The sequence below is a fragment of the Argiope bruennichi genome, chromosome 6 (genome assembly GCF_947563725.1).
Source record: "Argiope bruennichi chromosome 6, qqArgBrue1.1, whole genome shotgun sequence".
NCBI lineage: Eukaryota > Metazoa > Arthropoda > Arachnida > Araneae > Araneidae > Argiope > Argiope bruennichi.
Window position 1 is genome coordinate 72,113,357 of NC_079156.1, and position 20,786 is coordinate 72,134,142.

General features: G+C 29.4%; 1 protein-coding gene across 1 annotated transcript in view; it reads right to left on the reverse strand.

Annotated features, from left to right (window-relative positions):
• Window positions 1-2,398: 2,398 nt before the first annotated feature.
• Window positions 2,399-20,786, reverse strand: part of LOC129971774 (sialin-like) — an 85,810-nt gene continuing 67,422 nt past the window's right edge. Inside the window, exon 12 of the mRNA XM_056085750.1 lies at window positions 2,399-2,562. Within this exon, the coding sequence (XP_055941725.1) occupies window positions 2,399-2,562 (164 nt within the window). The remainder of the gene's footprint in view (window positions 2,563-20,786) is intronic.

Here is a 20,786-nt window from a genome sequence, read left to right on the forward strand (position 1 = left end):
TGAATTTAGAATTGGCTCAATTAAGATAAAAATAAGGAAATTAAGATTTAACTTAAATTAGAAAATATAAATATATATTAGCAGATTCATGACCGAGAAGAAAATACACTTTTTAAAAATTTGAACGTTTTATTTCATCCGGCAGGCATATTACGTACTCGAAGTGATGATGAAACTGATGTCATTCTATATCGCGATATAAGTGAAAGAGAAACAAATTTTTAAAGGGATTTCATTGTCACGTGTTGATTTAGATAAGGGAATCTTAGGTATTTTTAAAAGAATGTAGAAAGCATTAAAGACTTTTATCCCTTCACTCGAAACGTGAAAAAATGCAGAAGTAAACATTTTTATAGAAATCGTGTTGAAAATAATTAAATAAAAATGTAAGAATTGGATTAGGAAATGAGAAAACATTTTAGAATTTTAGAATGAAATTAATATAGGCTACATTAAGATAAAAATTAGGAAATTAATTAGGATATATATAAATGAATTTAATCATGTTTTCTTCGATTCAGGACAAAGATTCAAACCTTCTATGGAAAAAAAATTAACTATTAACATTTCTATTACTGACAAAACAAAGGAAAATACACGAATCAATTATAAGATAAGTTAAATTTCAATCAATCCTTTTAGATACATGTTTTAAATCTGTAGATTCAAGTAATACAACAAACCAGATAAAAGTTCCCATTTTAATTTGCCATTCAGTTTGAAAAAAAAAATATTTACGTGGAGTAGAGTTTCTGATTGTCAGCTCGATTAAAGAACTAAAAAGAATCTTCAAAATGCATAATTCATTTTTCTATTCCGAACAACGAAAATGTGACTTCGCTTTCAAACAAACAGAGGAGATTTTTATTGCTCACAATACATGATAAATTATTATTATATTTTTTTAGATGCTATCAAGAGGAAAGACGCAGATATTTCACAATATTGCAAAAATGCAATAAACACTTTTCTTTGTCATTGTGTATTACGTTTACATTTTTTGACAGCACAAAAATGCTCTGAAATGGAAAGATATTAATAAATTCCTTTGAGAAATGCTGTTTCTTTTTTTCTTTCTTTTTTTTTCAAGAAAGAATGTTTATGAAATATTTAAGCGAAGCATTATTGCTACAGATTGAATCACAAGAGAAATGATTGCTTTCGGAAACGAGAACATAATTTAATAAAGAAAGAATATGCCATAAAATTTAGATGACTTGATGAATTTTCTGATGCGTTTTTGTTTTTCATTAAGAATAATTTATAAATATAACTCAAGAATTTTATTTAGATTGAAGTAGCTCAATTACTATTGGAGAGATACGAGTTTGCTAGTAATTCAGAACAACTAATAGATTCTTCTAAAATTGCAACTGAGTTCCATTACAATTAAAGTGGTGAGTCAGATTTGTATTTTTCAAATCTATTCTCATTTAAGTGCTTTATTGTATTAAAATACAAAAAAAAAATAATTATACATTATTATTGTACATATAAAAAAAATATATTTATACTATTCTGTGCATTTGTAAATAAAAGTAAACTTGATATTAAAATAACTATATTTGTTTTTATATTCATTCAGGAAACCAACATAAATTAACGATTTAGTTTTTTCAAACTTTTCAATCAATTCATATGTTTATTCAAATTAAATTTATGAACTAAGCAGATGATGTGATCTCCTTGAAATTTCCGGTTTATTGCCATATAAAGATATGATCCCATCATAAAGTTTTGTGTCTTAGATAAAGTCTTGGAAGACACGAATTCTCAGATTTTTATTTCTAGAGCCGCGCAGTTTTTTGTTCTTCGTAAAGGGTGACCCAAAATTATCGCAAGATTTGAATTTGTCACCATTCGTACCGTAAATTATTGGCAACCCTATTCAAAAAAGCCATTTTATAGCTGATAGTTTAGGGTTAGTAAAAATAGAGTGTTACATGATAGAACAACGTGTTAAAGCACAATTTGAATTAAATAAAAAAAAAATAGCGTTTTTTTCTTCGCTATATTTGTATTGAATTGTTAAGTACGCAGGATAGAGTTATGTATTATTAATCTGTAATGTTGCTTCCCATCATGGTTAGTTCAACCACTAGAAGGACATTTTTATAATCATCTTTGCTGAATGCTGAACGGATGCCGAATCAGCGATCTTATGGCTTGCCGAGAAACTTGCTGACCATTGGCCACTTAGCGACGAATTTTGCGACTTTGATGACAAAATAGATAATACTGGAAACTTCCAGAATTTTAACGATTGAGCCAGTAGGAAGCAAGATGTACCTGTTTGTTCCTGAAACTTCTCCGCCCACCTCCCGGGAACTATAAAATGCCGGCAGTCTCAAGCTGCAGTCAGTCGTGAAACGAATTGTGCATTGAATCGTGGAAAGAGTCAACGACGAATAGGATCAGTCCAGGGAAGAGCAAGTGTTGTGTGGCGTTCTAGCGATTGCTGAATTGAGCTGTGTGCCAAGTCCTGATGTTTATTGTAGAAGCAGCATTGAGTCATGTGAGGTGTAGCCAGTCGTGTTGTAGTGAGTTTGCAGTTGGATACAGCTAAAGCGAGGAGAAAATGGAGAATTGCAGGCGTTTGAAGAGACCGTAGGGTGAAGCTACGTAGATTCCCTCCTTCTGCTGAATTCAGTCTTACCGCTTTGTGTGCTGTGGTTGTTATTACTACCGATTACTACTTGTAGGCTACTGTTTGTCGTAGTGCTGCTGTGTGTTGTCTGTGTTCATCTCGGCTGTATATTTGTTGTCTGCGTATTCATGTGATTGTGTTTATTTCATCGACCAACAAATCGGAAAAGAACCCCGGAAGTATCCATAATAATATGGAATAATACATAGGGCAAATGGTCTCCATGGCCTTACTGGCACATATGCACTCTTTAGTTGAAATTTTCCGTGACCATTTTGCATAAATGGGGCTGAATTACGTTGATGCAGCGCTAAGTTTCTTCCTTCAATGCACACTTGCTTGTGGGTTATATATATATATATATATATATATATATATATATATATATATATATATATATATATATATATATATATATATATATATATATATATATATATATTGAATTCCTTCCATTTTCTATTACACAATTTACAATTTACATATATACACAATTTTAATGGCAAGATAATATACAATATGAATATATAATAATGCATCCCTGCTCAATTCTTTTCATATTGAGGAAAATATATTTATAATGGGTATCATGTAAACTGCTGACCTTCACGACTATTTAGCAATTAATTTGATGATAAAAATTAAAGTTCTAGAGACTACAAGAATAACGCCATTATCTTACATAAAAGTAAAATGTCCCGTGTTTAATTAGCAATCTTACGTACTTTATGGGTTTCGCAATTTTTGACCTCTTCTTATGCTCAAAAATCGAAATGAAGTTAAATGAAACTTTAAGGATCTTTTGACTATACAAATAGCTTTGAGGCTTGTTTTAAAAAATTTTCGAAAAGTGAACTAGAACAGATACTCGAATAAATGCGAAATTGTTATAACAAGTCTAATGGATTCGGACTTATTTTGCAAAGTGAAAAAAATTACCATTTTGTTTCCCTTTTATTTCATTTCACAAATACAGTCTTAAAAATTCTTCAAGACATAGTGTATTTTGAAGGGCAAACTGGATCTAATTGTTTAGGAAAGAAAGAAAGTAGCATAGTTTGATGAAACATTTGGCAGAATTGTAGCAACTTAATTAATTGCTTCATCGTCTACTACCACTTAAAGGAAAACCAAATCCTTGATTCTGATAAACTAGATTATATATCCCTTAGCCGGCGACCTGCCCTAGGAGTAGCGCGTCTTCGCCGTGATCTGGCCCCTGTCTTGGGCATGGCTGTTCTCTACCGTGTGTTCTATCTGTAAGGAGTGTGAATGAACCTGTCTTTAAAAAGAGGTTGTGCAAACGAATGTATGTGTCATCTTAATAAGTCAGACTTCTGCCCTCGGGTGCGCAGGCGCTTTGCCCATAGAAATTACTGCACACTCTGCTTAAATCGCTGTTAGTTCGTCAGCGGGCTTGTTAATTGCCATACATAACAAAACAATATATCACGTATCTAAAAATAATTATCTGAGTTCGGTCCAGAATCTCCAGCATATTTCACTCTTCGAAATTTTATGATTATAAAATATATTAAAACGCATTATAAGAAATGTTAAAATCTTAACATGGTATATTTCAGTGACATGATCTTAAGTATATTAAAAATATTTATATTCGAGGATATAAATTGAAGTCATTAAAAATATTCCTAGAATACACTTAAGAAATATCCTTTCAATTAAAAAAAAATTTTACATCATAAGAAATTCCTTGAAAATCATTAAAAGCAGAAAAAGACCATATATAATTTTTTTCTGATATAAAGACTGATTAGAATTATTCATTTGTACCGCATACCTCTTTAAAAGAGGCATGAGGGCTTCCTTTTTCTTTAAAAAAATCTTTATAATGAAGCAATCAAAACATTTCCGAGAGAAATGAAAAAAGTCATTTATGTCAAAAGTTTGCAAATAATATATTGACTCACTTTAAAAAAACACTACTTTTAACTTAATAAACAAAAGAAAAAGAAATCTTATTTCAGTTGCAAAAACAAACACCAAAAGACTTAAATGATATGCAAGCAAGTTTGTTATTAAATACTAAAATATTAATTAATTAATTAGAAATTTTAAAATCATAGTTTATTAAAGAAAAAAATTGTTGAAACTGGATAGGATAAACCAATGATCTTGAATTATAATTAAAGAAAGAAATTGGCATAATAAAGAAAAACAAAATAAAATAATGCTCATTTTTTCAAATTTAAATCATTTAAAATACTGAGAGGAGCCTCCTTGTAGGTATATTCAGGTATATTTCCTCAAGGTATATTCACTCAAAATACTAGTGAAAATATATAGCCTAGTATTAGCTATTCTATTTCACAGATACGTTCACTGGTATTGGCTATTCTATGTTCACTATTGTCATGAAGGCAATAAAATCACAATTCCTTCCTAAAAAGATTAAAGGATCTTTTCCTTTTGCTTTTAAAATAATAAAAATTCAATGTTTAATCATCAAAACACTGTTATTTCTGAATTTTAATAAATTATGTAGATAATTTTTTATCGGAAAAAAAGTTTGCAAAACTTGGACCATATAATGATACATTTTTTTTAGATGTGCTGAATTTTAAAATTTAAATGAAGAAGCTTATTAAATTATTAATAATAATTTAATTGTTAATTAAACTGGATAGAAATGGATTTATCATTGTTAAGTTTAAATAATGATTTAATTATTTAATAAACTCAATAGATGTATCATTAACAAATTATAAATAATAATTTAATTATTTCATAAGCTGTTACTATAAGAAATGTATTTATCATCGTCAGAAATTATGAAGAATATTGCAATTATCCCTAAGACTTCAAAATGGGATTTAAAAATTGCAACCATTTGATTAGCAGAATTGTTAAGAAAGAGCTCAGATTGTATAAATGAATAATACTTTGTTTAACTGCCAAAAATGATATTCCAGAAAATTAAACGGCTATCTTCAGCAATATTTCAAAACATCTTTAAAGCAGCTGTTATAAAATGTTTTATTTCAATAAAAAAAATTTATCCTCTAAAACCCTGAAAAATGTTCCTTTTACTTTATATTTGTAAACGATTACTTTTTTTATGTGTTCTATAATATGCATCTTTAAGTAGAATAACCCTAAATTTCTTTGAGAAGAATTGCAAGTTTTCGTGTAAAATCTTCAAGAAAATTTAGTTTTTTTTCTGAAGTTTTTTCTGTGAAAATGAGCAATTTCCCTTCCTTGTTTTGATAATAACTGATAGAAATTTAAGAAATGAAATGAAAACAAACTAATATTAGTAATTCAAGTTTGCCTAAAAATTCTGGAATCTTACATTCAACCTTTGCTAAAAAACGGCACTGTTTTCACAAAAAAAAAAAAAAAAAAAGATAATCCTATATCTGTAAGAGAAACTAAAAAAATTTTTAATTAGATCATTTCTAATATACCTCTTTGTTGATTAAAATATATATATAAAATTTCTAATAATAATTTTAAAAATTCACTGTCCTAAATTATTAGTACGGTCTATGAGTGAGAGGTTATAAATTAATATGGAGGTAGGAGAACTTATTTTATACCTTTTAATTCACTTTAAAAATGCGGTATATTAATTTTTTTTATTTAAAGAATTTTTTCAGCTTTTTAGTTCTCTGAGTGTTAAATATTGCATTTGATTTTCAGCTAACTTCTAGATTAGCTACAGCGGATGATAAAATGTGTACCTATCAGGTAAAAAAGTGAGTTAGTATTGTATTGTCATCCATTTCTGAGTTATATTTACTGTTTAAAGTATCCAGGTCATCGAGAGATTGCATATTTTATTGCATTAGTTCAAAATTGATTGCAGAATTTGTAGCGAACAGACAAAAAAAAACAAAAACAGACAAACAGGAAAGCGAACTCATAAAAACGCACTAAATATTTATTAAACACACACACACAAATACTATTATGACTTTTCATGGCGCCATCTGTTGGTAATGAAAGTTTCTATTAAACTAAATTTTAGATACTTAAAATTGAATGCAAAATTTGTACCGAATGGGCGAACATGAAAGCGAATTAATATTGCATTGCCATCCGGTTCTCAACTATATTTTAAGTCCTTAGCTCATCTCTTCAAAATTTGTACCGAACAGACAAGCAAGCAAACAGAGAAGACTATGAGTTAGTAAAAAAAAAGTTAAAAAAGAACTGGAGCATCATCTATGCAGGTTTGTTAACTTATAAGGAAAAACAAAACAAATAAAAAGGCAACAAACTAAAACACAGAGTAAACAAATAAAAAATACTTTAACACGACAAAATATATGTATAAAATATCTCTATAACTTCCATTGATAGATACAAGTAACAAAACAAAGAAAAGCAAGATGAAAGTTTCAGTTTTATTTTGAAATTCGGATTTTTTTTTAAAAAAAATACTTGAGTGAAGTAATGTTTCAGAGTATTATCGCGACTTGTGGACTCAAAGTATCTTGGAAAAATCCATAATTCATCGTCATGGTGAAAGCAAAGGGATTTCTGCCTCAAAGAACCAAGGAAGATTTTTATTGCTTTTGAAATATGACGAATTCAATGTTTAATCTCGTAGATGCACACAGTGGTAAAAGATGTAGTCATGCTTTAAGAAAACGAAATAATAGCTACCAACTAATTGTATTTATCGCGTAAAATATTAATTAATTTTTGATATCAAAGAAATTTGTTTTCTGTGTTATATTAGAACGATGCATCCCCCCCCCCCTTTTTTGTAAATCTTGAATGTACTTCTGACGAGTATAATAAATTTTTATGACTTTTTTATAAAAGCAATGAACTTTGAATTAGAACATTTATTGCTATGAAAAGGGAGAATTAATTAGTTAATATTTTCAAAGAAAGGTACATCAAAATATTTTTTAATGTCCTTGTTTGAGCAGAAGAGACAAGTTTGTAATGATAGCAGCAGTTTGGCTGATTCCATACAATTATTTAAGATATAATCTAATTGTAAATAGTAAATTATTTATTAATAAAATAAAATCATATAAAATAATTAGGAAAAACAACACAATTAAGAGTAAAAATAAATTATACCAGATATATTTTTCAAAAAAAAAAAAAAATTCAGTGCCTCTTTTTTTAAAATTAAAACTTTAATCACACTTTGAGGCTATTTGGACCTCAGGAATTAAAATTTACCATTACATATTTTTTTGTAACTTGATGTTAATGGTTGCCTTAAAAAATATTTTTAACCTTTAAATTTTGATAGACATCAAACAAATATTATTTTAGAAAATGAAGCAGCAATGCATTTACCTATATTTGTATACATCCAGTTTTTCCACAGAAAAGAACAGTAATGTATAAAAATTGATGTAATTTAAAATTAATGATTATTAATTTAAATTACATTAATTTTAAATTAATGTAATTTAAACTTTTTTTCTTCATTTTTTATTCTGAAATGTAATTGTAAAAGCAATAAAACTTCAAAAATCTTATTAAAAGCATGTTTTATGCTAAAACCAACGGAACATGGGAAAAGTAAGCCTAATTTTCAACATTAGTCACCATCATGATACATCATCATCATGCATCAACATTAGTCATCATTAGTCATACATTAATCACCAATAATGGAAAAAAAAATCAGGATGAAGTATTTGTAGCAACAAAGAAAAATTTTAATTCCTCTCCAACAATAAAATATGCTGTTGTAAAATACGCTTAAAATATTTTTTGAAAATAATATAAAAATTAAAAATATTTTGTGGCAAATCATTAGACAGGTTATTTTTTAATTTTAAAATAACGAAAAAATCAGTTTTGTACTGTAATATTTTAAGATGTTATCCCAGAAATCCAAATATCGCTTGATTTTTAATTATATTAATATTCTGATTAAAATTTCTCTGAGGTTCACAATATTATCATTCAAAGTATATTTATACCAAATTTGGTAGCTCTAGATCAGAGATATGACCTATATAGAGTGATTCAAAATTCCAGGTTCCAGCTTTTAGGGGAGGTATAAAACGCAAAAGAAAAAAAAAAGATTCATATAAGGATATTTAACCGGAGATGCAAACTTAAAGCTAGAGGGCGCTGATGAGAGGTAGAAATGAAAAGCCAACAATGGGTTGAATAGCTCTTTATTTAGCGATGCTTTACACTAGATCTGTATATCCTTCATTATATAGCCAAATCGTTGCCAAATGATCTCCAAATTTGTCGACATAGCTGGGGAACTTTCACCCGACATTCATTCAGCATCCGCGAAAAATGATCTCAAAAATATTCTTCCCTATTAAAAAATTTACTGTGTAGGGGTGAAAAGTTACAAATTCATAGCAATAAATTATATCTTAGATTTTAAAAAAAACTTTTCCAATAATTATTAAAGAAATTGATGATCAGATTCTTTAACTGAATTGAAGACATATTGCTATTATACTTTTTCATTGTGTTAAGGAATATTTCTAAGAGGAATTAATTTTTTTTAAAAATCAAAATTAAGTCTTTCTAAAAAATAAGTTAAAAATTCCACAACTTTTTTATTGCAATTACTTCACTTTTAAAGTACATGAAAAAAAAATTCAAATGGTCAAAATAAGATAATCTTTCCTTATATCAAAAAAGTTTTCCAAAACATTTTGAATTTCCAACAGCTTTTTCTTATTTAAAAGTCTGTCACCTGAAAAGCACTAATGATAGCTGAAATGTGACGATATTTTATATTCTATTGAAATCTATAAAATAATTAAGTTCTCGATAAAATGATATGTTTAATAATTTATCTACTGAATCTTGTGAACAGAAGATATTTTATACTCTTCTCACTGATCCTTGAAAGGAGTTTTTATTTGTTATAATTAAAAAAAAGCATAGCATTTTATGTTTTTTCATCATATAAAAAAAGAAAAAAAAACTCATTTGAATTTCAAAACCAATTAAATAACTCGAAACTAAAATGACAAACTTAATTTTCTCTAAAACTCACCGAAGCACGAAATTAATTACTTGCAAAATGATGTATTGAGTTTGAAAAAAGGAAATTACGAGAAGAAAAAGATACCAGTAAAAAATAAACACAAGATACAGTATGAAAAAGTTCCATCAACTGGTTTTCACAAGCTCGTAATATAACATATTCACCGGCTGTCAAAAAATGGCCCGTTGCTTTCACACAAAAAAAAGATAATCTTATTTCTTTCAAAGAAAATGGAACAAGAAAGGAAAAAATAATCGACATGCTTACAGACTTGTTATAATAGACAAAAAAAAAGGTGATGCAATGGAAAAACAAAAATTCAAAATCAGAGATTAAGAAAAAAAATTACCTAAACATAACGAGATCTAGGAATAAGCTCTTATAATATCTATCGATAGAGGGGACAAGTACAACAAAGAAAAACAAAGTAATAAAAAAAATATCTTATTTTGGGATTCGAATTGTTTGGAAAAATGTTTCAAAGGTGTAGTGTTTCCGAGTATTATCGCGACCCATTCATACAAAATAGTCTTGGAAAATACATAATTCATTTTTATGTTGAAGGCGCTGAAAATGGGATTTCTCTCTGAAGAATCAAGGGAGATTTTTATTGCTTTTAAAATATGATAAATTCAATATTTAATCTCGTAGATGCTCGGCAAAGGAAAAAGGCGAAGTCACATCTTAATATTGCCAAATTGCGTTAAGCAATTTTTTTCCATCTTTTGAAAGTGTTTGCTACTTTTTGACATCAAAGAACTAAGTTCTAAATTGAATTGGAACGATAAAAATAAAGCCTTTTAGGGAATGCTGAATTTTATTACGGAGCAGAATATTTTATAAAATATTTAAATTGAATGTTATTGCAAGAAATGGAATCGAGAATTTAGTGTTATGAAAAAGGGGAATGTAATTCATTGATGAAAGAGCATATTAAATAAATAAAATGCAGTATTATAAAAAATACTAAAATGTCTGGACAAAGTTTTCCGAGAAATTTGCCTTTTCTTTCTGAGAAATATTTAAAGGAAAATCTATTTTTAGTTCAGAAACGCTACAGCAAGTAAACGGTGCTATAGCATAAAAATAATTAAACTTTTATTTATTTTAACGTTGGGAGGATTATATTAATTTCCAATGCTTTATCTTGCATTAATTTTGTTAAAACAGTCTAAATATTTTCACTAATCATGACCAATTTTTTTAAGCTTTCATCTTTATCTATATGGGATGAATATATATAGATAATACAGAGTTTTTCAAAATATGTGTGCATTTTACTAGTTGGCAAAACGACACAGTAATTGCAACACACTACAATTGGCGACCGATTTTTCTTCTGTTACTGATTTAAGAATTAGGAAAAAAAAATGGCTCAAAATAATTCCAGCTCTGAAATTAGAAAGTTTCTGCTAAATGACCTTTAGAAGTGCTAATTGACCTTCGAAAATGATAGCTAAAATGCAATTATTATTTCGGAAACAATTTCATACTAATTTTTCTTATGCGTTATTAGAGATCACTCTGGAGCAAATGGAACAATTCTAAATGTTAAGGGGCATCATTTCTGATTATAAAGACCATTAAGTAACAAACAAGAAAGAAAGGTATTGAAAATGTATGGTTGTAAATAATCTTTAGAAAAAACTTAAATTTTATTTTAGAGGTAAAAAAATTCTTTTCCATGTTCCAAAAAAAAAAAGGTTTGTGATAAATTATTAATTGACTTCAAAATATGGCAAAAATGCAAAAATTGTTTCCGAGTTTCTGTTGATTCGTCTAGAATACTCACTATAATTCAGATTGGAGATATGTTTGAAGCAGATGGCTTCTCAGACAGGGATAAATGAATGAATAGGCATTTCATTGGCATGGACAAAAAGTTATAGGTAGTTGCCTACAGCAAAGAATACAATTTTATCGAGATGACAGTTAAATAAGAATTAAAAAGAATAGTGTCTATCACCTAGCATCCTTATCATAATTTGAATTAGAGATGAGTTTTAAGGAAATGGAACTTCCCTTAATGTTCAAAGGCAACTTTCTAGAAGATCGCGATAAGGAGGACACGGAAGAAACTGCATCGGAAGAGTATCATCTACAACAAAATTTTAAAGCAAACCGAGCAGCCTCCCAAGTAATAATTGAGAAGCATATTTTCGAACATTTAATATACCTACTATAGTTCGAATTAGAGATAACTTTGGAGTGAGTAGAACTTCTTGTAATGTTCATAGGCAACATTCCAAAAAATAATGATGATCCAGATATGGAATAAAGCATATCGGAAATATATCTCAACAACAAAGAAAGCAGCAATCTAAATTCTAATTAGTGATAAGTTTGAATAAGGTAGAACTGTTTGGAATGTTCTGAGAAAACTTTCTGGAAAGACAAGATCATTGGACGGCACGGGACTAAAGAAAATATATCGCAAGTGTATAATCTACAACCAAGAATATCGCTTCGACAAATTGACATTCAAGCAAAATTACAAAGCATAGTGACACATCACATTTTGAAATAATATAAAGCATATTGCCCATTATTTAACATACGTACAAAAATTCGAATTAGTAATAAATGTGAAGCAGGTAGAATTATTTGGAATGTTCCGAGATAACGTTCCAGAAGGACAAGATCATTGGGTGACGCAGAGACGAAAGTAAAGATATTACAAGCATATAATCTACGACAAAGATTATCGCTACACCAAACAGACAAACAAGCAAAATCATAAAGCATAGAGTCACATCACACTTTGAAATAGTCTAAAGAATACTGTCCATTATCTAGCATACTTATCAAAATTTAAATTAGTGATAAGTTTGAAGTTGGTAGAGCTGCCTGGGATGTTCCGGGACAACATTCCGGAAGTACAAGATCATTGGGGACGCATAGAGGAAAAAAAGATATAGCAAACGTATTATCTACAACAGAAAAAGGTTGTTGTAAGACAGAGAGTAAAGCAAAATTACAAAGCACACAGACACACCATATCTTGAAATAATCTAAAGGAAACGATTCTAGCTCTAGCCTTCAATCATGATGAGTTAGAAGGAAAAATTGAGTTTTTAAAGTGGTATTTAAGACGATTCATTTGAAACAAAGAGGGGGAAGAACTTATAACATTGGGGGGGGAGCGCTGTTGTTAAGTAAATATTTTCCTTCAGAATAAAGTTTGTATACAAAGCATTCATCAGTGATGGATCAAAAAAAGCCACCCAGAACCAATGAGTTAGAAATTTGAATGAAATATTTATACGATTCCATACTTATATGCTCTATCAGTGTTGCACAAATTGGGATGATTATCGATTTTAAAATAAAAACTAAAGCACATTATTGTCCTTCATTTTATACATTGAAAGCAAATTCTAATACTAAACACTTTTATTGTAATAATAAACATAGCGATAATAAGCACATTTTAAACAGTTAAAAATCCATAAGTTTTTAGGGATACCCTTATATTTAAGAAGGCATTATTACTATCGCGATTTCACAACTTAATATCATTAAACGGAAGTTAGGCTGTCTCACAACAAGATATCTTCTGCCACAATTTTAATCATTCGCTTTAACTGTAATCATATCCTTCAAACTGAGCCAATATTTTCGCATTAAATTCATATCATTTAAATATCAAATCATCCAATGGCATGTTTACGACTTTCTCGTCTATGAGCTGACGTCAAGCTTTCGATTTATATTGAGCTAATCTCAGAGATAGAACTTTAATAAATTTTACCCGCCATGTCCCTCGAAGCTGATAGGCATCTCTCGGTTTCTGGGAAATGCCGGGGGGTAATGACAGATTGTTTAATCAATGACAATATTCTGGTAGGAAGGGAGCAGCAGCAAATATTTGAAGCCGCAGTAATGAGGGGAAAGAGTTTTTTTTTTCTTATGCAATAATTCAGCACTTTCCAAATTGTGGGCCTCTGTTGATGGGGAAATCTTGAGTTGATCACAGGAGGAAGTAAAAAATATTTATTTTTACAATATTATTCACTCTTTAAATTCAATTTATTAGGCCTCGTTATCAAACATAACTGGTGAGTCAATTCAAATTTTAAAATTCATTGACTGCATTATTCTATCTGCATTTTCTATGAACCAAATCATTCAGCAGTACCCTCCAGGTGGGATAAATATGTAAATGATATCCACAGATATATTTCAGGTGCGATTCAGTCCTGTTCGATATACAATATACAGGTAAAAGGTAATCATCAAATGACCGAATGTGTGTTGACAATGCACTGAAGATTTGCGAGGAAAGTCTAGGAATGTACCCAATGGTAATTGCAACCTGACATGCATGATCTTGTTCGATTCTGGCTAAATTTTGTACAGCAGATATTTAGCCATGAAATTGCGTATGCAATCAAATCTCTGGATATGGTAGAAAAATACTAGTGAATAGTATTCTTATAAGTTTATGTGAATAAATATATTATTCTAGACTGAATAACTGAACATGTTCAATGAATATCTTGTTATCACAGGTACAGTATCATAATTACTGCCCCTCACCGAAAGATCCGATTGAGGTTATATCTGATCTCTGGATATGGTAGAAAAATACTAATGAATAATATTATTATAAGTTTATGTGAATAAATATATTATTCTAGAGTGAATAACTGAACATGTTCAATGAATATCTTGTTATCACAGGTACAGTATCATAATTACTGCTCCTCACCGAAAGATCCGATTGAGGTTATATCTGATCTCTGGATATGGTAGAAAAATACTAATGAATAATATTCTTATAAGTTTATGCGAATAAATATATTATTCTAGAGTGAATAACTGAACATGTTCAATGAATATCTTGTTATCACAGGTACAGTATCATAATTACTGCCCCTCACCGAAAGATCCGATTGAGGTTATATCTGATTTCTGGATATGGTAGAAAAATACTAATGAATAATATTCTTATAAGTTTATGTGAATAAATATATTATTCTAGAGTGAATAACTGAACATGTTCAATGAATATCTTGTTATCACAGGTACAGTATCATAATTACTGCCCCTCACCGAAAGATCCGATTGAGGTTATATCTGATCTCTGGATATGGTAGAAAAATACTAATGAATAATATTCTTATAAGTTTATGTGAATAAATATATTATTCTAGAGTGAATAACTGAACATGTTCAATGAATATCTTGTTATCACAGGTACAGTATCATAATTACTGCTCCTCACCGAAAGATCCGATTGAGGTTATATCTGATCTCTGGATATGGTAGAAAAATACTAATGAATAATATTCTTATAAGTTTATGCGAATAAATATATTATTCTAGAGTGAATAACTGAACATGTTCAATGAATATCTTGTTATCACAGGTACAGTATCATAATTACTGCCCCTCACCGAAAGATCCGATTGAGGTTATATCTGATCTCTGGATATGGTAGAAAAATACTAATGAATAATATTCTTATAAGTTTATGTGAATAAATATATTATTCTAGAGTGAATAACTGAACATGTTCAATGAATATCTTGTTATCACAGGTACAGTATCATAATTACTGCCCCCCACCGAAAGATCAGATTGATTTTATCTTGTGACATTTAAATTATAATAATATTTAAAAGCGTGGGATTATATAAGTTTTGATTGTCAGTAAAATATTAAGATTCGCTTCTAAACGCTAAAATATTAAGAAGTGGTATTAAAAGTTTCTCATCTGAACCAAACTGTGTTTTCTGTATTTTCGCTGTCAATGAAATCAGAGTAGAAAACAAAATAAGAAGGTCTAAATCCAGTAAAACTCCACAATTTAAAGGAGTGCCTGGATATCAACAACCTCACCACCCCATTTAATTATATTTATTAAAATTTGATAAATGAATTTTTATGCTATCTAAAATTTGTTTTTTCTTCACCTAACCTATAAAAAAATAGATAATTTAAAATAAGAATTTGCTGGAATTTTGTAATGGATTTATAAGAAAATTCTGCAGTCAGTAGAGAAGCTGAGAATTGACAAAATTCAGAATTGGCTGCAATATATTATTACCTGGAAAAGCATTTGAGATATTCATTAAAAAACAGATCTAAAAAAAAACTCGAATTTTAAAATACAAGTGTTACTCTACATTGCTAATTACCGCTCCTTTACTAATTATAACGGAAAATATCTGCATTGCTTTTCAATATGTACAGACCGTTTGATTCAGACCTAAAAAATTTGTCATATGTAATAATACTATGGCGGGTGGAAATGTGCAACCCGGATCGAATTTTAATTAGAATCTTAATTAAAATAATTCAGATCTTGATTTATTTTCTTGTAAATTTCTGATAATTATGTTGCATTAAGCAGACTATACGATTTTTATTATCTTTTAAAAATTGTCTTTTTAATGTTATTAATTGACTATAGATTTTCCCTGAATTTTGCCAGTCTTTTAAAAATATATTTCGTTTACTTTGCAACAATACAGTTCCCTGTTGCAATAAAATTTCACTCATTTTCATGCTTTATGTATTATTTAATTGCAAATTTCTCCCGGTGTTGAAAATAAGAAAAACAGATTCTGTTTATCTATGTATTTTGCACGAGGAATAAGAAATTGAAATGGCGCTGCCCCAAAAGACAAATTACGATATGAAATTAATGACCCATGCACTTAAATTTTTAATGGCAGCATGATGTCATGGGACTCATTTCCATTAAGAAAGTTCGTGGTCACAATTAATAGAATAGTTATAAAATTATTAAAGTTGCACAGTCTTAGTGTCTGTTTAAAAGGGATGCTTTCAAATACTTTCTTGCGTAAATTATGAGCATCAGCTCATATATAAGAAATTTAGTTGAAATTAAATACAACCATTATTTCTGGTAAGCCATTTGATCGGTAAACGCGGCCAGTCTTTTACATCTGAAGAATGAAAGGAATAATGAACGCAAAAACTCGTGCATTTTCTCATTTATCGAAATACTCTCAAAGAATACGTGAGAAATTCTAACTGTCAGTATTACACATTAAGAATATGATAATGCTACAGCCATTGTGAGGGATTTAATTGAAGTTTTTAATTGGATCATATGCAGAGTTTTCATATCACAATACTCATATTAGCTTCGAATACAGATTTTGTAACAATTAAAAAGAAAGAAAGAAAACTGCAGTATGTAAGTCGCCTGAACCAATAATGTGATATCGCTAAAAACTACAAGAGCAAAAAGAATTACTATGAATAAAATGAGTAGGTTTGAATTTGTTCAAAAAGAAGTTAGCTCCAACTTTGTTGCATAATATTAAAGCATCGGTTTAAAACTATTCAAGGGCTGCTTTGAAAACAGAAGTCATAATTTTGAATCATTATATGATGATTAGAACGACACTGAAACCGTCATCCTCTCTCCAGTAAAAGGCCATTTCTCGGATTTAATGTACATTAGTACCATATTCACAATGGTTCTTCTATAAAATCGACTCCTGTACCAGCGGCTTTCTAGCGACGTTACCAAATCTACCATAAGGTTCCAGATATTTTATATCAACGAAAGACCAGAAAAAAATAAGTAACTCTACTGAGCAAAATGTTTTGATCGATACACTGAATATCATTAAAAATTTTTAAAAGTATTCCAAACACTTTAAAGCTTGAAATTGCTGCATTCTATAAAATGCATAGTTATAATATTCAATTGATAATTTGTGTACAAAATACATTGTGTACATTACAATTTGTATATGAAATTTAATAAAAAAATAATTCTAAATAAAAATGTAAGATATTGCAAAAACACATTTTAATTTTAGCATTTTTATTAGGATTCCTTTAGATTGAGAAATCAACCATAAAGACAATTTTCACTGTAATTACGGACTTTCGTTAAAATGGACTTTCATAATATTAAGGTCTCGGCTTCGGAACCGGAGGGTTTCAGGTTCGAGACCCGAGTTCACCGAAGAACCGTCGTGTGAGGGGGTCTGTTGCACGTTAAATCCGTCATGACCAAACGACCTCCCTCTGGTGTGGTGTGTTGTGGAGAGGGGGTGCCAGCTCAGGTGTCGTCCTCGTCATCTGACCGCGGTTCACAATTACGAAGTCTGTCCCAAAATAGCCCAAGTGTTGTTTTGAACAGGACGTTAATATAACTAAACTAAACCATAATATTAAAACAATATATTTTATAAGTCATTGTCTTTATTTTAACACAGAAAAAAATATTTGAAGTCTTTGAAAAATATTCAGATAGGTTATGCAAGAGGACAAAACACAAATGAATATAAAGAAACAAAATGCCATTCTTCCCAAGTGTGCTTTTCAAAACTCAGCACAGAGTTTCAACAAGATGTTGCAAGCAGTTTTGAATATTTTAACCATATTGCATATCTCCTTCACTTTCAAAACAGCAGTCACATAAAGAAACAAAACAAAAATGCATTCAAATGGCTGAAACAAAGATTCCAAACAGATTTCATTGAGAAATAGACATTTATTTTGAGATTTCTAAAAGAGTGAAAGTACTTTAGATTTCTAGAATATTTTTAGTCGCCATTCTTTTAAAATGCTCCAGCCGAGATGTCTTTCTGAGTTTATAAATAAAGTATAGAGAGAAGAATAGTACAATATCGACACAGATAAAAGCCTCAAAGTTATTTACTGTGCTAGAAATTTATTATGTTGGTCTAAATTATTAAAACGCTAAAGAATCATTCAGAGTCATTTAAAACAATTACATTCGGCTACAAATGGCTGTAAATACCCCGTAAACTACAATAAGAAAGAAAACTTTTTAAAGGTTTCTATTCTTTTAAAAAAAACTTTAGAAATGACCTATAGAATTGATAATAGATTTCAGTTTATAGAGTAAGTATAAGAATGGAATAATACTATCCAATGCATCTGAATTCCTAAAACTGATTTAGAGCGTTGCAACGTATTTAATATATTGTTACAAGTTAATAAGATTCTAAATATCAAAACAATCTTTCCTATCATAACTGGCTTTAATTTCTTTGAAATCAATGATGAGAAGGAAAAATTTGTTCTAAATTTCAAAAGGAAGTTTAAAGTTTGGTTTTTATCTTATATCATCTGTACTAATAATAAAGATGAATGCGAGTGTGTGAGTATTGGCACTCTACAGCCCAAACCATTTGACTTACAGCTACCAAATTTAGCACATGTATACCGTGGGGGAAAGAAAGGTGCACTTCGGATAGATTTTCTTTTGAAATTTTAATCAGAATTTTAATTAATTAAAAATGAAGCTGAGTTTTGACATTTTCCCACTATAACCTCCAAAACTATTATTGCACAAAGATAAATTTTACGCCGTTTCAAAATTTTTTAAAGATTGGCTTTTTAAAGATATTAACTTAAATGTGCGAAACTTTACTGAGTTTTGGCAATTTTAAAACAAAAATTTTATCCAATTTTCAACCAATTTTTAACTGAAATTTAAACCATTTTCATTGACATATCAAATACTTAATTGCGTGATTCAAGCAGTAGGACTCTGTTTAGCATCTGTGTAGTTTCCAAAAAGAATAAAAAAAGGTAAAATTACAATATCACGAAATTTATAACATAGTGTTCACATTAATGTTTTTAATAGTGCTATAGGACTGCATCCCTTAGGTAAGCTCTTGTACGCAATAAATTTAACTAAAACAGTTAAAATAACCCTTTGATGCCAGATAGTTTGGAAGAACCATGTACATAAATTTATAAATAATTGTTGATCTAAAATCAAATATTACTAGCAATAGTATATATCAAATATTACTATTGTGTTGCACCTATTTAGAACAAAAAACCATAATCTAATGCGAGTGGTTTAATGTCAGCCGATGACTAATATTTTTTTTTCTCTAAATGGAGAGGTAACATTCCTGTAAATGAATTTAATAATTTCAAAATATAAATAATATTCTCTTAAATATTAGTGATTATGCAATCAAAATAAAAGTAACAGGATATTGGTAATTTAATATAATTGTACAATTTTTTTTTACGTGACTGATGAATACTTTCATCAAAATGAGCGCCAACTATCTTGTAAATGAATACAATAATTTTTAAATGTAGCTAATATATTTCATGGATCTTTATTGCTTTGTATAGTAAAGAGCAAAAGCAAAATCCGTGTGATATTTTTATTCAATATATGTGGCAAACCTTTCAATACATAAAGTATGAAGCACAACATCTTTTTAATGGATGCTATATAATTTTTTTATTATAAATGTCTCCACAATTTCCACACGATAAATGATAGAAATATAGTTGAAATTATACAAAATGTTATTTCATTATCACTAATAACTTTAGAAGTAAAAACATTTCGATAGCTCAATTTCTGTTGTTGTTTCTTATGGCACTTGCCATGGACAAGCCCGCTGTTATGATGACAGCGATTTTAAGCCGGTGGGGGAGCGTTTCTTGTTTCTTAGTAGCGCCATCTAGGGCTAAGAGTACGACTTAGCTACACATGCATCACTCATTCGCTTGCACAACCACTTTTTACAGAAGGGCACATACACACGTCTCGCAGATAGAACGACGGAAGAACAACCATGCCCACACCGGGACTCGAGCCCAGGACGCCCAGATCACGGGGAATACGCGTTACCCCTATGCCAGGACGCCGGCTGTTCAATTTCTTAAACTTTCTAGTCTGAATGGTGATTTTTAACATTCAGTTTCAAATGCCTTTTAACCTGAGCTTGCTATATTTCGTTGGAAAGCTTTCATAGTTTGAAATATTTTCTATCTCCTTTCACGTCATAACTGTAACCTTGTTAGTAAGATTGGAGAACAAAACTTCCGAGGGAAGGGTGACATTATATTTTTTTTATGAGCCCGAAAAAAATAAATTTTCGCCTTCAGGTTTTTAAAATGATTTTTCTAAAATATTACAACTCTTAAATTCAAAATAAGGACTATTTTATTGCTCATCATGTATTTCTCAGAATTATTCTAATAATTTTATTGCATTTTCTCTTCAGCAATAAAATAAATAAATTACAGCAAGAGTCAGTAAAATTTCAATCATCTTGCATTTTAAACAAGATATAACTCTAAATAATAAAACAAATTTTTTCATAAATAACATTTTAAAATCCAAAATATAACGATTTTAAGTTACACAGCAAATAAATTTCCGAGATTTATACCAGTTCG